The sequence below is a fragment of the Hakea prostrata genome, chromosome 1 (genome assembly GCF_041222555.1).
Source record: "Hakea prostrata isolate BN-2017 chromosome 1, UWA_Hpros_2, whole genome shotgun sequence".
NCBI lineage: Eukaryota > Viridiplantae > Streptophyta > Magnoliopsida > Proteales > Proteaceae > Hakea > Hakea prostrata.
In genome coordinates this window covers 18,705,505-18,722,748 of record NC_142600.1, presented here as the reverse complement: position 1 = coordinate 18,722,748, position 17,244 = coordinate 18,705,505, and the positions used below count along the sequence as shown (strand labels likewise).

Genomic DNA, 17,244 nt, shown 5'->3' with positions numbered 1-17,244 from the left:
TAGAGACTACCATCTCTCCCCCCGCCCTTTTTCTTCTTCTTTCATAAAAGAGGGCTCTGAATTAGAAACTGAAACCCATTTAAGATCTGGTAACGGAAATCTAAGCCCACCAACCATCCTCCCCTCCCAGCAGCCCAAACCAGCCACTTAGATTTAGCCCTGGCTCCTATCCCCAGCCTGCTTGCTCCTTCCCCCTCCCCCCTGACTCTATCCACCCTCTTGGCTCAGCCCTTCCTCCCCTTCCCCTGCTCTTCGTCCAACTCTCTCCCAAACCCAGCCCATCCCCCCTTATCTCCAACCCACAACCTGGACCTTTCCCAACCCTTCCTCTGAGACCCTGCCCTCCCCCTCTCGCCCCATCCCTCTTCCTCCTCCCCCTCCCTCTTCCTCTTCCCCTGATTTAGTAAAAATAAATAATTTATTGTTTTTTCTAATTTTAATATGTTACCTTAAAAAGAACTAAGTTGTTGGCCATATCCTAAAATTTTTTCAATAAATTTATGTAAATAATTGTTAACTTACTTAGACTTTCTTCAATATAATTTAAATTTATGTATAGGCTTGTGGTTCGAGACTCCCAAGGTCCACAATAAGCATTTCTATATACATGGTGTCCATGTCATCTGATTTGCCCTTTTAGAAGCAATGGCTCACCCTTGTCCCCTTTTTGACATTATGTTAGATTTTCCATATGAATAGTCCAATGTGTTAATCCGTGCTGCTTTATGCTGGGCAAGGTATACCTGAGCCTTTCCAAAGAACTTTATCAAAATCCTTCCAAAGTTTATCTTTTATAAGCAGTCCATCCATCCAATATCTATATGCTGTTCATTACAAACTACATCTGAAAAGTGAAATTATAACAGTCTCCATCCACCTCCTCAAAAAGACCTCTTACAAAGTTGTGAAGTAATTCTGGTAAGAATTTTTATATGGGGCCCAGAACCAGTCAATTTGTCTGATGAACCTAGACATCATTCTATCTGGTTGTGAATTTGTGATAAAGTATCTGAAGTTGGTTAAAGTGACTTTCTATTATTAAATTAATTGGACAAAGAGTTGGATTCTTTTGGCATAGTATTAATTCATTTACCAGTATTAATGTATTAAACGAGCCTATTCTTTTGATATGTGATGTAGGAAGTGCCTCCATTAGATGTAGCTGAACTGTTGGCATATTTAGTTAAGCAATCAGGGCCTTTTCTTGATCAGCTTGGCTTTCAAAAAGGTTAGCATCTCCTTCAGGCTTTGTAAGAACAATGTACGCCAATGCCCTCGATATTAGTATGATATGCAATTTCACTTTAGCAATTTTGATTCATCTAACTACTTCCTCTTTAATATTTCGTTTACATGTCTGCATACATCATGTTTGGTTTTTGTCCTCTTCTTTTTTTTTTTTTTTTTTTGGGGGCTGGGGGGTGGTGGTTTGGTGGGTTTGAGGGATGTTTGATAGTACGGTAGTTTAGGATCATCTTCAAGCTTCAGGTCATGCTTTATATTTTAATTTAGGGAAAGATGATTTGTAGTAGATAAGATGTTGATGCAAATTTGAGGTGATTTCGATAGCTTTAACTTATGGAATTGGACTGAAATTATAAACTTCGTAGTTTATGGAAGAATCTAGTGGTGGTGGGGGTGGAGGCTGATATACCTAGCAGGGGTTGTGAGATGAAAGGGGAAGAAAAAGGTTCAGCCAACCAATTCTGCTGTCCTAGACAGCTGCTTGAAGATGGAGTGACCACAGAAGAAAGCCTTCTTCCAATCAACAATGGTAGTACAAGAGCAGCTCTGGCAGAGTTTGAACAAGAGAAACACAGAAGGTAGCAAATACAAAAATATAAAGGGATAAATGTGGTAAATGAAGAGCTGGACAAGTTGGAGGCCTCTCCACAGTGTTTTGCTTTGGACTTTCCTTTGGTTGATGCATTTTCTTTTGATAGTGCCAATTCTTTTTGCCATATGGTCAAATCTGTTTGTTAAGTGTTGTGAAGAATCCTGAACCTATTCTACAATATGCTTCATTTTTTAAATTAGGAGGGCCTATGTCACATTCGATACAAGTCATAGTTTCCCATCTCAGACACTGGTCGACAGTCACCACTGGTCAGTAGTCACAACCCCTGTGTGAGGTTCATTGTGAGAAACCCGTTGCTGCTTAAGGCTGACCTGTTGTGTGATGGCAAGTAGCTGGTTGAATTTAACAGTGGAGGAGGTTAAATGGCTCGTAGATGCCTTAAAAGAGACTAATTAAATGGTCCAGCCTTTTTGCACCTAAATGTGGGAAGTAAAGAAAATGTGAATGATGTCGGACACAAAATATATTATTAATATTGTTAATAACAAAGAATTTGTTCTAATGTATGATTTTGCTTATGAATTATTTAAAATAAAAAAAAGGTGTATTTTATCCCTTGATCCAGAAACCTAGTTGGAGGAGTAATTGAGCATTTTTGGTTTGTGTTAGATTCTGAGACCAGGACCTTTATCCATGTAAAATAACATCAATCCGATCCTACTAAGTTACCTAATGATTTGAAAAAAGAGAGCTTAAATTAGAGCCCTTTTTGGAGAGCTCTTTGGAAAATAGGGATATAAACATATGGGATGGTGCTAATACCATATCCACAACTTACTATATTTGGACAGATTTGGATAACATCTTATTGGTTTTCGGCCGGATTTCAGATAGTTTACAAATACTTATCTTTTCTTTTCTCTCTCTCTCTCTTCTTCTTCTTCTTTTTATTTATTTATTTATTTATTATATTTATTATTTTTTTTATTACAAATTCTCCTAAATGCGTATGACCATAGATTGAATACAAAATTTTAACTGTCCACTTACATTTTACTGGTGAGGTTTAGGGTTGTGATTTGAGGAGCAAGCAACTTCTTTCTTTGACTCTTCTTAGGCTCTTTTTGGTATCAATTATCATTCTCAATTATGAGAATTTTTCATTATTTTAAATTGTTTGGCATCTATTATCAGTTTTATTTTTATTTAAAATAATAGAAAAACCTCCAAAATCCATAATAGACTTTTAAAATAATATCTTCATATATGTGCAAGTTTACTTAAAGTTTTATAGTTATGATGAGGGTAAAATAGTCAATACACATTACTTTATAGAAACTATACTTTTCCCCTCTTTTCTCACTTGCTCACTGTTATTTTCTGACAATTTTTTATTTTGACACCAAACTTATTTTTCATTTCATAATTTATTTTTGACATAATTTACCAAACCATTTTTCATTCTTGACCAATAATGAATTCTTGTACTTATTTCTTTTAAATAGGCATAATAGAAAATGAGAATTGATTCCAAAAAGAGCCTTAGTCTTTGATTTTCTTGCATTTTTAATTATTGATTTTCCATTTATAAGAACCTTAATAGAAAACCTAGAAAAATATTCAGATTATCTTAAGTTAAAATTTATAAAAATAAGATAATGAAACTAACAAGGTAACTTAATTAGATAATTAATTGGTTAGAAAGGGTTATTGCCATATATCCTATTAGTTTTCAGACAGATTTGGATTCCCTGAATGCATACAAAGGCAGATACATAAGTGGATTTCGGTTATCCATTTGCATCCCTATTCGGCAAAAACCATCTTCTTAAATGGAGACTGAAGCTGGAGTGTTATTCATATATTGTTGAAGGCAATTGAGTTGCTATGCACTAAACTTCTAAAATTATAATTGTATGGCCAAGTGGCATTTGAAGAGGTTGCTAAGAGGAATATCTCCATGAATATTGTGCAACATTTGCATTTGTGTTTCTACTGCCTGCATAGATGTCATTATTACCGCTTCCGGTAACAGCTTTTCATGACGTTTACAGACATGTGCGACAAGATAGTGGAATCTTTGTGCAGCAAACACAAGAATCAACTTCCTTTGAAGTCATTCTATCCAGGAGAAACCTCTGTTCTTGAAAATGAGAACATAAATGATGAACTGGATTTAAGATTAGCTAGTGTGCTACAAAGTACAGGGCATCGTTACGATGGTGGCCCGTGGACTGATTCTGTAAATCACAACTCAGCAGATAGGAGAAGGCATGTGGCTATAGTCACAACTGCTAGTCTTCCTTGGATGACAGGAACAGCTGTAAATCCACTATTCCGAGCAGCGTATCTCTCCAAATCTTCCGGACAAAAAATAACACTATTGGTCCCATGGCTCTGCAAATCAGACCAGGAGATAGTTTATCCCAACAATATAATCTTTGATTCACCAGAAGAGCAAGAGACCTATATACGGAACTGGCTGGAGGAAAGGGTCGGCTTCAAGGCTAATTTCAAGATATCCTTTTACCCAGGAAAGGTGAGTATCTGATTCACATTTCTGTGCTTCCTTGATTTTGATGATTCTCAGATGTCTGACAGTCATGATTTGATTTTCAGTTCTCAAAAGAAAGGCGGAGTATAATACCTGCTGGTGATACCTCACAGTTTGTTTCTTCCAAGGAAGCTGACATTGCTATACTGGAAGAACCAGAACACCTGAACTGGTATCACCATGGCAAACGGTGGACAGATAAATTCAACCATGTCGTTGGTATTGTCCATACAAATTACTTGGAGTATATCAAGAGAGAGAAAAATGGGGCTCTCCAAGCATTCTTTGTGAAACACATTAATAATTGGGTCACCAGAGCATACTGCCACAAGGTATTCATCCTACTTTGTCTGTTTAGTACTGCATGCACCTGCTTTGTTGGTGCATTTTCTAAACATTTATATAGTTGTATGGTTACTGGAAGATGCAGTTCATCTTTCTGATATACTATTAATCTCTTGGACTCTTGGATCGAGAACTTTAGCTTTGTTCTGAACTAGTTCATTCTATGCAGGTTCTTCGTCTTTCTGCAGCAACTCAAGATCTACCAAAATCTATCGTATGCAATGTTCATGGTGTGAATCCCAAGTTCTTATGGATTGGGGAAAAAGTGGCAGCAGAAAGGCAACTTGGGGAGGAAACTTTCTCCAAGGGAGCATATTTCTTAGGCAAGATGGTTTGGGCTAAAGGATACAAGGAATTGATAGATTTGTTAGCAAAGCACAAGAACGACCTTGAAGATCTGAAGTTGGATGTCTATGGGAATGGAGAGGATGCCCATGAAGTCCAGTCTGTTGCCAAAACGTTGGACCTGAACCTTAATTTTCTGAAAGGGAGGGACCATGCTGATGATTCACTTCATGGGTATGGTTAATTGAAGAAAACATTTTTTAGTTTTATGCCTTCATATTTTTCTTTTTGGCAAACTTATACCTTCATATTTATATGCCTATTTATTTATTTGCCCCCATTTTCCCTCCCTATATAATCAATGCGAACAATAAAATAACAAAAAAATTTGCTATTAAATTTTACAGCTACAAAGTCTTCATAAATCCTAGTGTCAGTGATGTTCTATGCACTGCAACAGCAGAGGCCCTTGCTATGGGAAAATTTGTGGTTTGTGCAGACCACCCATCCAATGAGTTCTTCAGATCTTTTCCCAACTGTTTGACATATAAGACATCAGAGGATTTTGTTGCTAAAGTGAAAGAAGCATTGGCTAATGAGCCTCAACCTCTTACACCTGAGCAGAGATACAGCCTCTCCTGGGAGGCTGCAACTCAGAGATTCATGGAGTATTCTGAGTTAGACAGAGTCTTAAATGAAGAGACTGCAGAATCAAGCAAAGCTAGTAGAAAGACGACAAAATCAATTTCAATGCCTAGTTTTTCGGAGGCGGTTGATGGGGGTCTGGCTTTTGCCCATTACTGTCTCACTGGAAATGAGATTTTGAGGTTGGCAACTGGAGCAATACCTGGCACACGAGATTACGACGAACAGCAGTGTGAAGACCTTCACCTGTTGCCCCCACGGGTCCAAAATCCTATATATGGCTGGTAATGAACTCTGGTCAATTAATTCAAGTCTCTGTGTATAGTAATCATGCTGTATATTTAGCTAGTCTGTGGCTAGTTCAAGTCATTTTGTCACATTGTTAATAATATTATTATTATTATCATTCTTTTTGCTTTTATCACATGATTTGCTTGCATTTCTCTTTAATATTCAACTCTCTCGTATCATAGGCATGTAAAAATATTAGCCCTATAGCTATTGACAATCTCCAATTTCGTTAGCTCTGTGTTCTTGCTCTGCATTCATTTTAAGGATGTAAAGATACCACTTTCAAAATTGTAGCTTTGGCGCAGAACCATCACCAAAATTGGCTTCCTTATGATGAATAGTGTATGGCTGGATTATTTATGTACTTGGCTTTTGATTCTATGGGTTTGTTTTGTAATTGACCAAATTGATGGGTCTAAAATGTGGGTAGAAATGAGAAAGTAGGAAATTGGATCTCTTTCATTGGTTTAGTTAGAGTCCTCTTTAATTTTTTCTGATTTCCTAGTCAGTTTTGATTACGTGATATGGTAAGGATTGGATTAAGCCTTTCCTTTTTAGTGTAGGGTGTATATTTTAGAGTTAGTTTCTAACTTTGACTCTTAGTTTGAGTTTGAGGCCATTTCAGCAATATGACTATAAATATTGATGTTGCTGAGTAGAGTCATGAATTGATGAATTGACTTTTGTGAGGTATAGACCTAGCATCTCTCTCTCTCTCACACTCACTCACTCACTCACTCACACACACACACACACACACAGAGGTGATTTCTTATAATCTCTTGTTCTCTTTCCTTGTCCTAAAAGTGTATTTCCTTGTTCAACTTGATGTTCAAGAATATCTCTAATGAAAGTAAGTTGAGTTATCCCAAATTTCGACCCTAGGTTTCGGGCCTTTTATGATGTCTATTTCATTTCTTGCCTCCTACCTATTTAAACCATAATAAACACAATGGAACTAGTATTTTGCCAAAAAAAACCACTGAACATTTATCAATCAAGTATACTAACAAATGACTGGTTTTGATGAGTACAAAATGTATTGCATACAGGCATAGAATCATCAACATACATGCATTATTTGATAGAATGGTTACATATTCAACAAATCAATAAAATAAAATGACCAACTAGATCAAGTGATGGTGTCTCACATATATTAAGTTGAAGCCCATATATCATATATTGTTGTAATGTGAAGAATTGCTCTGAAGTTTTTTATTCATAAACCCCAATAGGGTATTTATAGTTACAATCTAGTAAAGTCCTACACTAAGTAAAAAATTAACTCTAGACTTATTAGGAAACAAAATCCTATTCTAATTAGAAAACTACAGTCCATGCTTTCAACACTACCCCTCAAGTTTGAGCATAAATATTTATCATGCCTAACTTGCTCATAATGTAATTGAATACCTTCATGCTCAAACTCTTTGTGAGCACATCCGCATGTTGCTCGTTTGAACTTTGAAGTGACAAAGGTAATATGGATCAACCTAGCCTCAAATTTCTCTTTGATGAAATGTCTGTCAATCTCCACATGCTTAGTCCTGTCATGTTGTACTGAATTGTGACCTATGCTGATCGCTGATTTACTATCTGAGCATAATTGTATATGAACCTCCAAATTTGTCCCAACCTCCTAAAGCAACCCTTTAAGCCATGGTACCTCACAAATGCCCTGAGCAATCGCCTTAAACTCAGCCTCGACACTTGACCATGCAACCACAGCCTGTTTCTTACTTCTCCAAGTCACAAGATTACCTCCCACATACACACAATACCCAGAGGTAGACCTCCTATCATTTGGACATCCTGCCCAGTCTGCATTTGTATATGCCTCATTCTTCAAATGTCCATAACCTGAAATTAAAATCCCTTTTCTTGGAGTGGCCTTCAAGTATGGGATCATGCATATATTGGCTAACAAGACTAACTGCAAATGTGATGTCAGGTCTAGTGTGAGATAGATAGATCAACTTTCCTACTGATTTTTGATACCTATCTTGTCAACTGGTTCTCCTTCCTTTGCCTTCAAGTGTAGGTTAGGCTCAATAGGAATCTCAGCAGGCTTACATCCTAGCATCCCAGTTTCCTCAAGAAGATCCAATGTATATTTCCTTTGGGATAGAGATTATGCCAACTCTAAACCTAGGAAATATCTAAGTTTTCCCATGTCTTGATCTCAAATTCGGTTCCCAAATAAGTCTTCAATGCTGAAATGTCATCCTCACTATTGCCCGTGATCACAATATCATCCACATATACTAAAAGTAGAGTAGTGTGGGAACCACCTCTTTTAATAAACAAAGTGTGTACTGCATTACTCTGCTTATAGCCATTAGATATCATTGCTTATGGAACCTTCCAAACCACGCTCTTGGAGATTGCTTCAACCCAAAAAAGCCCTCTTTAACTTGCACACTTTCCCATTAGTCTTGGTAGTAGAATACCCAGGTGGTACATCCATATATACCTCCTCTTGGAGTTCTCCATGCAAAAAGGCATTCTTCACATCTAATTGTTGTAAACTCCACCCTTTATTAATTGCACATGAAATAATAGTACGAACTGTGTTCATCTTGGCAACAGGGGCAAATATCTCCTAGTAGTCAACGCCATAAGTCTGAGAGAAGCCTTTGGCCACCAATCTTACCTTGTATCTTTCAACAGTTCCATCTGCTTTGTGCTTGATCACAAACACTTATTTGCACCAAACAGTCTACTTTCTTGTGGGCAAAGTCACCAAGTCCCACTTTTTGTTTTTCTCCAGAGCTTGCATTACCTCATCCATAGCCTCCTCTAGTTTGAGTGAGATAATGCCTCCTGCCAAGTTTTAGGAACAAAAGTAGATGACAAAGAGGAAATAAAACTTTGAAATTCTGGGGATAGGGACTAATATGAAACATAATTGGAAATAGGATGTTTGGTACAAGTTCGAGGCTGCTTTCTTAATGCAATTGGTAATTCTAAAGTAGGATCAGAAGAAGGGTTAAAGACAGATTCACCTGAAGGAACGTATTGTTTAGAACCAGGAACCAAAGCTTTTAACTGGCGTGGTTCAGAAGGGGTCACTCGTTGCTTTCTTTGATAGGTCTTCAAAGGTATAGTCTCCCCCTTTATATTATCCACCAGCTGTTCATGTCTGGTCACTCCATCTTCCAATGGAGGATCATCTATAGAAATCTTAGGAGAAATATCGAAAGGAGGAATTAACATTGGAACCTCTTCACTGAAACTCTCCTCCTGAAGAGGTGTAGGGGAAAAATAAGGAATCTGTTCCTAGAACACAACATCCATAGGGACGAAAAAACGACGAGAATTAGGATGATAACACTTATACCCCTTCTGTATAGGAGGATAACCCAAGAAAATGCACTTTAACCGACGAGGATCCAACTTTCCATAAACATGGTGGTTCCGGACAAAGGCAACACATCCAAAAACCTTAGGTGACACTGTAAAGGCTGTTGTTCCTAAAAGAACCTTAAGGGGACAGCATTGGTCTAAGACTCGGGAAGACATTCGGTTAATTAAATATGCTGTAGTAAGGATGGCGTTACCCCAAAATCGAGGAGGTACATGCATAGTAAACATAAAGGAACGTGCTACCTCAAGTAGATGTCTATTCTTGCGTTCGGCAACCCCATTTTGAGGTGGAGTGTCGACGCAACTAGTCTTGTGAATGATGCCATGGTTTGCTAAGTAGGAAGAGAATGCTCCACCCAAGTACTCATTTCCTTTATCTGTATGAAGGATTTTTATTGTCGCCCCAAATTGACTTCTAATCATTATTATGAAAATTTTGAAAACACGAGAAAACGCCACTTTTTTGGTGAAGTAAGTAAACCCATGTGGTCCTAGTGCAACAGTCAATAAAGGTAACAAAACATCTATGACCAGATAAAGACATGGTTCGAAAAGGACCCCACACGTCAGAGTGAATGACTGAAAAAGAGGTGTTACTACGATGATCTGAAATAGGGTTAACATGTCTGGTCTGTTTAGCCAAAATACATGCCTCACAATAAAATCATTCAAATTACATTTTTTAATCAAATCATGAAATAACTTGGACAAAATAGGTAAAAGAACGTGGCCAAGACGACAATGCTACTGCAATAAGGTAAAAAGTGCAAGAGAGGTGGAACTAGAGACCGTAGAAAGAGCTGATGGGGACCCATCCATCAAGTAGAGCCCCCCTTTTTATTTACCACTGCCAATCGTAAGCCTTGTTTCCAAGTTCTGAAACACACAATGAGAAGGAAAAAAAGTTATTTTGTAGTTCATATCACGAGTAAGGCTACTAATAGATAAAAGATTAGCCGAAAACTGAGGAACATGCAAAACATTAGATAAGGTAAGAGAAAATGAATAGATAATAGATCATTTCCCAGAGATAGTGGAGAGAGACCCATCAGCCGTTCGAACATCCTGAGCCAAAGGAACAGATGAATAAGAACGAAGCAAAGTAGATGAGCCTGTCATATGGTCGGTTGCCCTAAAATCGATTATCCATGAAGGATAAGTCAAATTGACATTGTGACAACCAAAAATACCTATAAGGAATTGTGGATCAACAGAGGGAACAATGACATAGGCTATACTTGCACTGGAAGTCGGTACTGGAGAAGATAGTCAAGTTTGGACATCAACTAGCGAAGGTGTTGGAGCTCATCTGAGGAAAGAGGTGTTGGAGTACTCAGGGTGTCAGAACTGGTTTTTTTTGCAGATGTTTAATGGTTCCATTCCTACCTCCTCCACAGGAATTTGTTGGATGTCCATGCAACTTCCAACACTTGTCCTTTGTATGACGCTCTTTTCCACAATACTTGCATTTTACTGGAGGGAAAAAAATCACTAGAACTAGATTTATTATTTCCAGAACCAACCGCTAATGCAGATCTATCAGATGTTTGAGTGTGTACCATAGCTGTCCTTCGACTGTCCTCTGTATCTACCATGGCATAGGCTTGAGCCAGAGAAGGGAAAGGCTCTCTAGAAAAGATTTGTGCGCGAATTTTATCAAATTCTATACTCAATGCTTCCAAAAAATCATAAAAACTCTGTTTATCTTCCTAGTGTTGATAGGCAATAGCATCTTTAGCATTCTTCGGTGTAAACTTCCCATAGAAATCTAAAGCCTTCTAATATCCTTGAAGAGTATTATAGTATTGAGAAAGAATAAGGTCTGTCTGCCGTAATTGATTGATTTTCTGTCTAATTTCAAAGCACTATGCATCATTGCCTACTATGTTATCTTTAGTGACTTTCCAAATAGTTGCTACATCAGGAAGGAGGAGATAACTCTCTGCTATGCTTGATTCAATGGAGTTGAGGAGAAAACCCATGACCAAGCATTCATCTGTATACCACTTAGAAAGTTGCAGACCGGGTGTGGAAGGTTTGGTAAAATTGCCATCAAGATGGCCAGTAAAACAACGAGCACCAACAACAAGGGAAACTAAATGAGACCATCTAAGATAATTTGTCCCATAAAGTTTCACAGTGGTCATCTGAAGTGGAGAAAACTCACGATCCTATGAATGGAAGACATATGAGACTCTTCAGATGTACTAGACAAAGGAGGTATGGGATCAGCAATCGCAAGAAGAAATCACTCAAATTTACAAACAGACCCCTAGTATAATTTGAATTTACGAAAGTCCCTGGAATTTTTCAAGTTTACGAAAAAGTCCTTGAAATCTTTTGAATTTACGAAAAAGTCCTTGAAATCTTTTGAATTTACGAAAAAGTCCTTGAAATCTTTTGAATTTACAAAAAAGTCTGGAATTTTTCAAATTTACAAGGCAGCTCAAGGAAGGAATTCTGCCAGACCAGCAGCATCTGATCTTTGCTGGTAAGTGGCTGGAAGTTCTTTTGCTGGTTCTGCATTTTCTGGAGTTGGAACTTTTTCTTCAGCTAGTCTTGCTGATGGAGGTCCAGCAGGTTCTAGAAGGCCATCGGCAAAGGCAGCTGGTGTGGCAGGTAAAAAAGCTGCAATGGCAGCAGGTGCAGGGGTAAAAAAGGAGTGATGGCTGCAGGTGCTTCCTTGGCAGCCAGGCGTGGTCTGAAATTGAGATGAATGAGGCTCCATGTGGCCATGATTGCTAAACAGCAATATCAGTAGCGGCAACGGCAGTGAGGGAATTCCAAAGAAAGAAAGTTCCCTCTTTCTTCCCTAATCAAATATTAGGCTCTAATACCATGTTGTAATTTGAAGAATTGCTCTGAAGTTTTTTATTCATAAACTCTAATAGGGTATTTATAGTTACAATCTAGTAAAGTCCTACACTAAGTAAAAAACTAACTCTACACTTATTAGGAAACAGTATCCTATTCTAATTAGAACACCATGTTTTCAACATATATACATATGTATTTTGATTAGAAAATAATTATTAAAACCAGAAAATGTAAAAAAGGTAGCAAATAATAAAAAAATAAGTTTAACAAAACACAATCATAGATCATAGTCCTAGGCTAGACATATATTAATTTCAAGGCAATGCAATATCATCTAAGGCATGAACAAAACAAAAATAAATAAAAAGGGAAGTTTGAAAGTGTTGGGTATGGCTCATGCTTCACATTCTATTGCTGCTAGAGTTTCTTTTGTAGCTGTTGTGGCTTAGGAGGTATCTGGAGGCAAAAGATGAACAAAAGAGGTGCTTGAAGACAAAGGAGTTGTGAAAATTAGGTGACAATGTGATAGAAATCAACAAAAATTGAGGAAAAACAAGTTGGAATGTGGAAATGGTCGAAATCTCCGAAATCTCGGTCGAAACCTATAACTTTTTCAAAATAATTGGAATTTTGTTTTGGTTTTCAAAAATGCAGGCAATTCGGTTGAAATTTCTTCTATGGTTACGCTAAGGTTTGCCCCTTATTAATTCCCTAACCCTAATTTTTTTTTTCTTTCCTAAAGCATAGGAGACTATCTTCGAGTTAGTTTCTAATTTGACTTTGAAACTGTGTCAGCCGTTGTGGCTATATGTTTTGCCATGAATTACAATTTGAGTTTTGTTTATTAATGTCAGTGAGGTACAATGACACCTAACTGACATAACATCTCTACCCTCCCCATATCTCTCATGTGATTTCGTCCTTTCTTTCCTCTTATCTTCTCCATAGAGCTTGTCTTGATTCAATCTACCGTACAAGAATATCTTTAACAAAAATAAGTTGTCTTCATATCCAATTTCTTCTAACCTTCTAATTTACCTAACCCTAATTTTTGTTTTCTCTTCATATTTTCTCACTGCAAAAGCCCAAATTTTAAACTCATGTCTATACCAATCTGACCGTGAGAACAGTCTCAAACTTTAAACATAATTCCCGTGTATTATTATTTAAGTTCTTTTCAAGTTTCATCCCTTTCCAGTAACTTTCATTCCATATCTCTAGTACCTGCCTCATCCATCTATAAACCCCATTACTCCAAATCTCTTCAAAACTATCCAAATTCCAAACACCAAAAGATATGTTCTTATGTATCCTAATCAACTATCCCAAAATCTTAAAACGTTAAACCTTTCTTTTCTGAGATCATGGAAAGCTGGCCCCTTGTTGAACATCTTCAGTCTAGGACTACCTCAAGCTTAGGTTGTAAAATGAAATGGTGTTGAGGTAGGCATAGGACCTTGTTGAGTAGATTGGTAATAGATGGCAGAATGTGCAACTATATCAGGAAGGGGGCCTGTGCTCATGGTAGGGGGGTAGCACATAATGTGCAGAAATTAAGTGAAGAGAAGTATCAAATAAGAAGGAAAGAACAAAGATTCCTAGATATTGATTAGAGTTGTATAGGTACTGATCTAGCTATGGGTTTGCCTGGTGGAACCTGTACCTAATGCATAGCCCGATCAGAGTCTACTAGAAGTGCTCTCCCTTGCACCCGTAAGTCAGGTGGTTTTATAAGCTGTGGCGGATTCAACCGTAATGGTTTGAATCTGCTACAATTGGCAATTTCTTTTCCCATGAATTTCAGTTGAAATGGGATCACATGTATAAGATGTTGATGAAACCTGCGAACAAAATCAGAATGCAAAGTATGCTATGATGTAATAGGAGCTATAGCCACTAAGGAAGCAAGACAAACTGATATGGGTATGGAAAACATTCGTATACATACTTCCTCACTGGTTGAGGGAATGCTACTTCCTCTGCAAGGTTTTGAACTATCAGTCCATATCGTATCGGCCGATTTGTCTCTAGAAATTTATTTTTTCATATTGTTTCCGGCATTTCTGAAGGTATCGGTTGATACATGAATGCATACATTATTATTTAAAAAAAAAAAGACTATATTTCTTTATTGGTTGAATCGGTGATATTTGACTGATATAGGGAGATCGATACAGTTGTACAAGCTTCAGAAGGAGAACACCAAGGGTGTTGTTTGCAAGGTGAGTAGGAGAAGGGGGAAGAAACGGTTTCTTTAGGCACGAGCTGGAGAAAGGGGAAGAAGAGGTTTCATGTTTTGCATTTTTTGCTGAATCCTCCTCCACTGTTTTTGCATTTAAACCTCAGTTTCCAGTATGTGGCTTATATCAATCTCAAGGTCATGCCCAGATCTGATCCTCTTTTCAGTCTTTCCTTTGCTTCTTGTTGTTCCTTCCCGATTCAATACAGAGTGAATATTAATGAAGCCATTCTCTCTTTTCTATTACTGCTGTTGCTCTGTTCTGGTGTGTGGGCGTGGTGAAATCTGAATCAAGTGTGGTGTGTGTGGTCGTGAGAGTACTTTGTTGTTATGCTGGAATTTTGGGGCTTAAGAATAAGAGGGCTCGAATTTAACGTATAAAGATTCCTTGAAGTGAAAAAATAAAAAAATTAGGGATCGGCAATGTATTATTTATGGGCAGAAGACTTCAACTGGGAGATGAAATCTACGGTTCCATATTCGAAGAGGGCTGAAGTCCATTTCAATGAGGAAAGCCATGGGGGAGTTATTTTTTCTGGGTGTCGAGAGAAAATGTCATTGACTATTTTTCTGGTTCTATGGCCATCCACCCCCCTTGTAAGTCCCAGCCATTACCTTTATCACCCTTTTAGATATTACTTTCAAATCTTAATTTACTCTTAAAAGGATCATTAGGGGCATTATGCTCTGATAATAATGATTTTCCTTATGCAAATCATGAATGAAGTTTTTATCGTTATTTTCCTTCTGTCTCATCTATTAATGTCTTCACTCTCCTTGCATACAACAAAAGTTTATAGCTTTGGCAATTCTATAGATTTGGTGAAGTTTGAAGTACATTTTGCTAACCTAAATCTAATTAAGAAGTTTAAGATCATATCAGTATCCATGTGCCTAATCTCTTCTCCCCAGCTCAGCCACTTTTGCAAGTGGACATATGTGTTCCCTAAAATTGTCTACTCATTTAAACTGGAAAAGACACTTAAAATCATGGGGTAGATCTTTGACTAGTCTTTTCTTCCCACCTTAGCTACTTTTGCAAGTGGGATTTAGGAGCCACTTTCATGAAAATAAACATCCCATGCTTTGTACTTACCAGTACTATTTGGTGAAGACAAGAAATCAAGTTGAAGATTATTATTAGTTTTGAACCGTTCATTCATTTGGTAGGTTAGATTGATATGTTCACAACGATGCAAAATACAGTATCAACAGCAACTAGTTATCTGTGACATGACAAGATTGAAATCTTCTACCCAAGAAAAAATTTAAAAAAAAATACAAGATTGAAATCATGTGGAACCGTTAAAGCATCAGCCCAAAAGCTCCTTCCACTTACCTCTCAAATTATGACTAAGTATATATTTTGAGAACCCAGACATTAAAAAAAATTTAATGGTGAGGGATGAAGCTGATTGAAGTAATATACGAATCTTTTCCTTATATTCCTCAAGTTGGAAGTGACCAAGAAGGAGCAGGAGGAAGGCAATTTGTCGGTCTTAATCATAGCCTCCAAGCACACATATATATGTTCTCTAATTTAGCCACTTTACTTTTTGTGAAGAGAAACCAACCCACTTTGAAGGAATTTGTCCTTTATGTGGCAAGGAGTACTTGCTGTCCTCAATAAACTTCTCAGCAATTTAGGAATTAATTAGTGCCTGATATGCTGTGTGATATATGGAACTTCACTTCTCAATTCTCATCATGGAGTTCTTATCTTCATATATTTCTTTGTTTGGGTTTTATTTATTTATAGTGGCTAGTGGAAAAACCTATACCAATGAACACATGGGTGTAGTCCTCCATAGGTGCTAAGTTCTTTGAGAATATCTTATTAAGCTATCTTTTCTTAGCTGTTGCACAGTCCATCTAAGTGGAATTTCTATGCTTTTTAGATTAGCTGCGTAACAGAACAGTATTGTTACCAGGGTACTTTTGAAGATGTTTCAAACTCATGATGTTTGTGGCAACTTTTCTCATCCGTTGATTGACTTCTGATAAAATCCTATCTCAGCTCCCTAATTCATGGTGGTGTTCCCATTTTCATTTAGTATCTAGCAAATTAAATGTATAATGTAAAAAAATATACTAGTTAGAATTGTTTCAGTTGGTAAATGATTGATTTCTTTGTAAGTAAAAAATATATGTAGTCCATTGAATGCCAAGGTTGCAGCAATGAAAAGATGACACTTTTAACCCTAACAAACGAAAAATGGAAAAAGAATGAGATGACAAATACAGGGTATACAAACCAGATGCTTAAGAACGTGGGTGGAAACTAAGGCTGAATTTGGCTTCTTTTTTTTTTTAAATTATTATTTTGGTTTAGAGTTACTCAATAAGGTGATCACATTTACCCAAAACGTATACTATGATCGCGTAATGTTACGTAGAAAGTGTGTCATCTATCTGATATGGTGCCCTTGCACCTAATGAATCCTCTGTTCTCCCTCAAAACCCAGTTTCTCTCTCCTCTCCGCCATGGAAGCTCTGCCACACCTCCAGATTGCGAAGCTTGAGGCGGAGAGGCTCGCATGAGTAGTCTCTCCGCCTCCCCTGTTCCTCTTCCACTCATTCGGTCTCCTCTCTGTCTCCCTAGACCTTGGGGGTTGCAAAATGCAAGACAACGAGCCCGTCTTGTTTGATGTCACAAGCATTTACTTTCATTGATTGTGAATTGATATAGAAATCACACTGCATAACAATTTTATATATATAGTTACAAATTTAATTTAGTATAAGTGCTTTTTGGTATTCATTTTCATTCTCATTTTTTGATGTTTTTTATTTTTGCTGTTTTTAATATCCATTCTGATTCCTATTTTTGTTTAAAAGAATAGAAAAATCCTCAAATCCATAATAGACTTTTTTTCTAAGATGGATTCTGGGTAAAGAAGT

At 37.3% G+C, this 17,244-nt stretch overlaps 1 protein-coding gene across 2 annotated transcripts in view; it reads left to right on the top strand.

The window, feature by feature from the left end:
* Positions 1 to 16,608, top strand: part of LOC149028052 (digalactosyldiacylglycerol synthase 1, chloroplastic-like) — a 35,689-nt gene extending 19,081 nt beyond the window's left edge. The window contains exons 3-8 of one of the 2 annotated variants that reach the window (XM_089168130.1): positions 1,141 to 1,228; positions 3,853 to 4,337; positions 4,418 to 4,684; positions 4,867 to 5,216; positions 5,390 to 5,911; positions 14,268 to 16,608. In XM_089168130.1, coding sequence (XP_089024256.1) covers positions 1,141 to 1,228; positions 3,853 to 4,337; positions 4,418 to 4,684; positions 4,867 to 5,216; positions 5,390 to 5,911; positions 14,268 to 14,334 — 1,779 coding nt within the window. In that variant the 3' untranslated portion in view covers positions 14,335 to 16,608. The other variant, XM_089168139.1, reaches the window with a different exon arrangement.
* Positions 16,609 to 17,244: the final 636 nt, after the last annotated feature.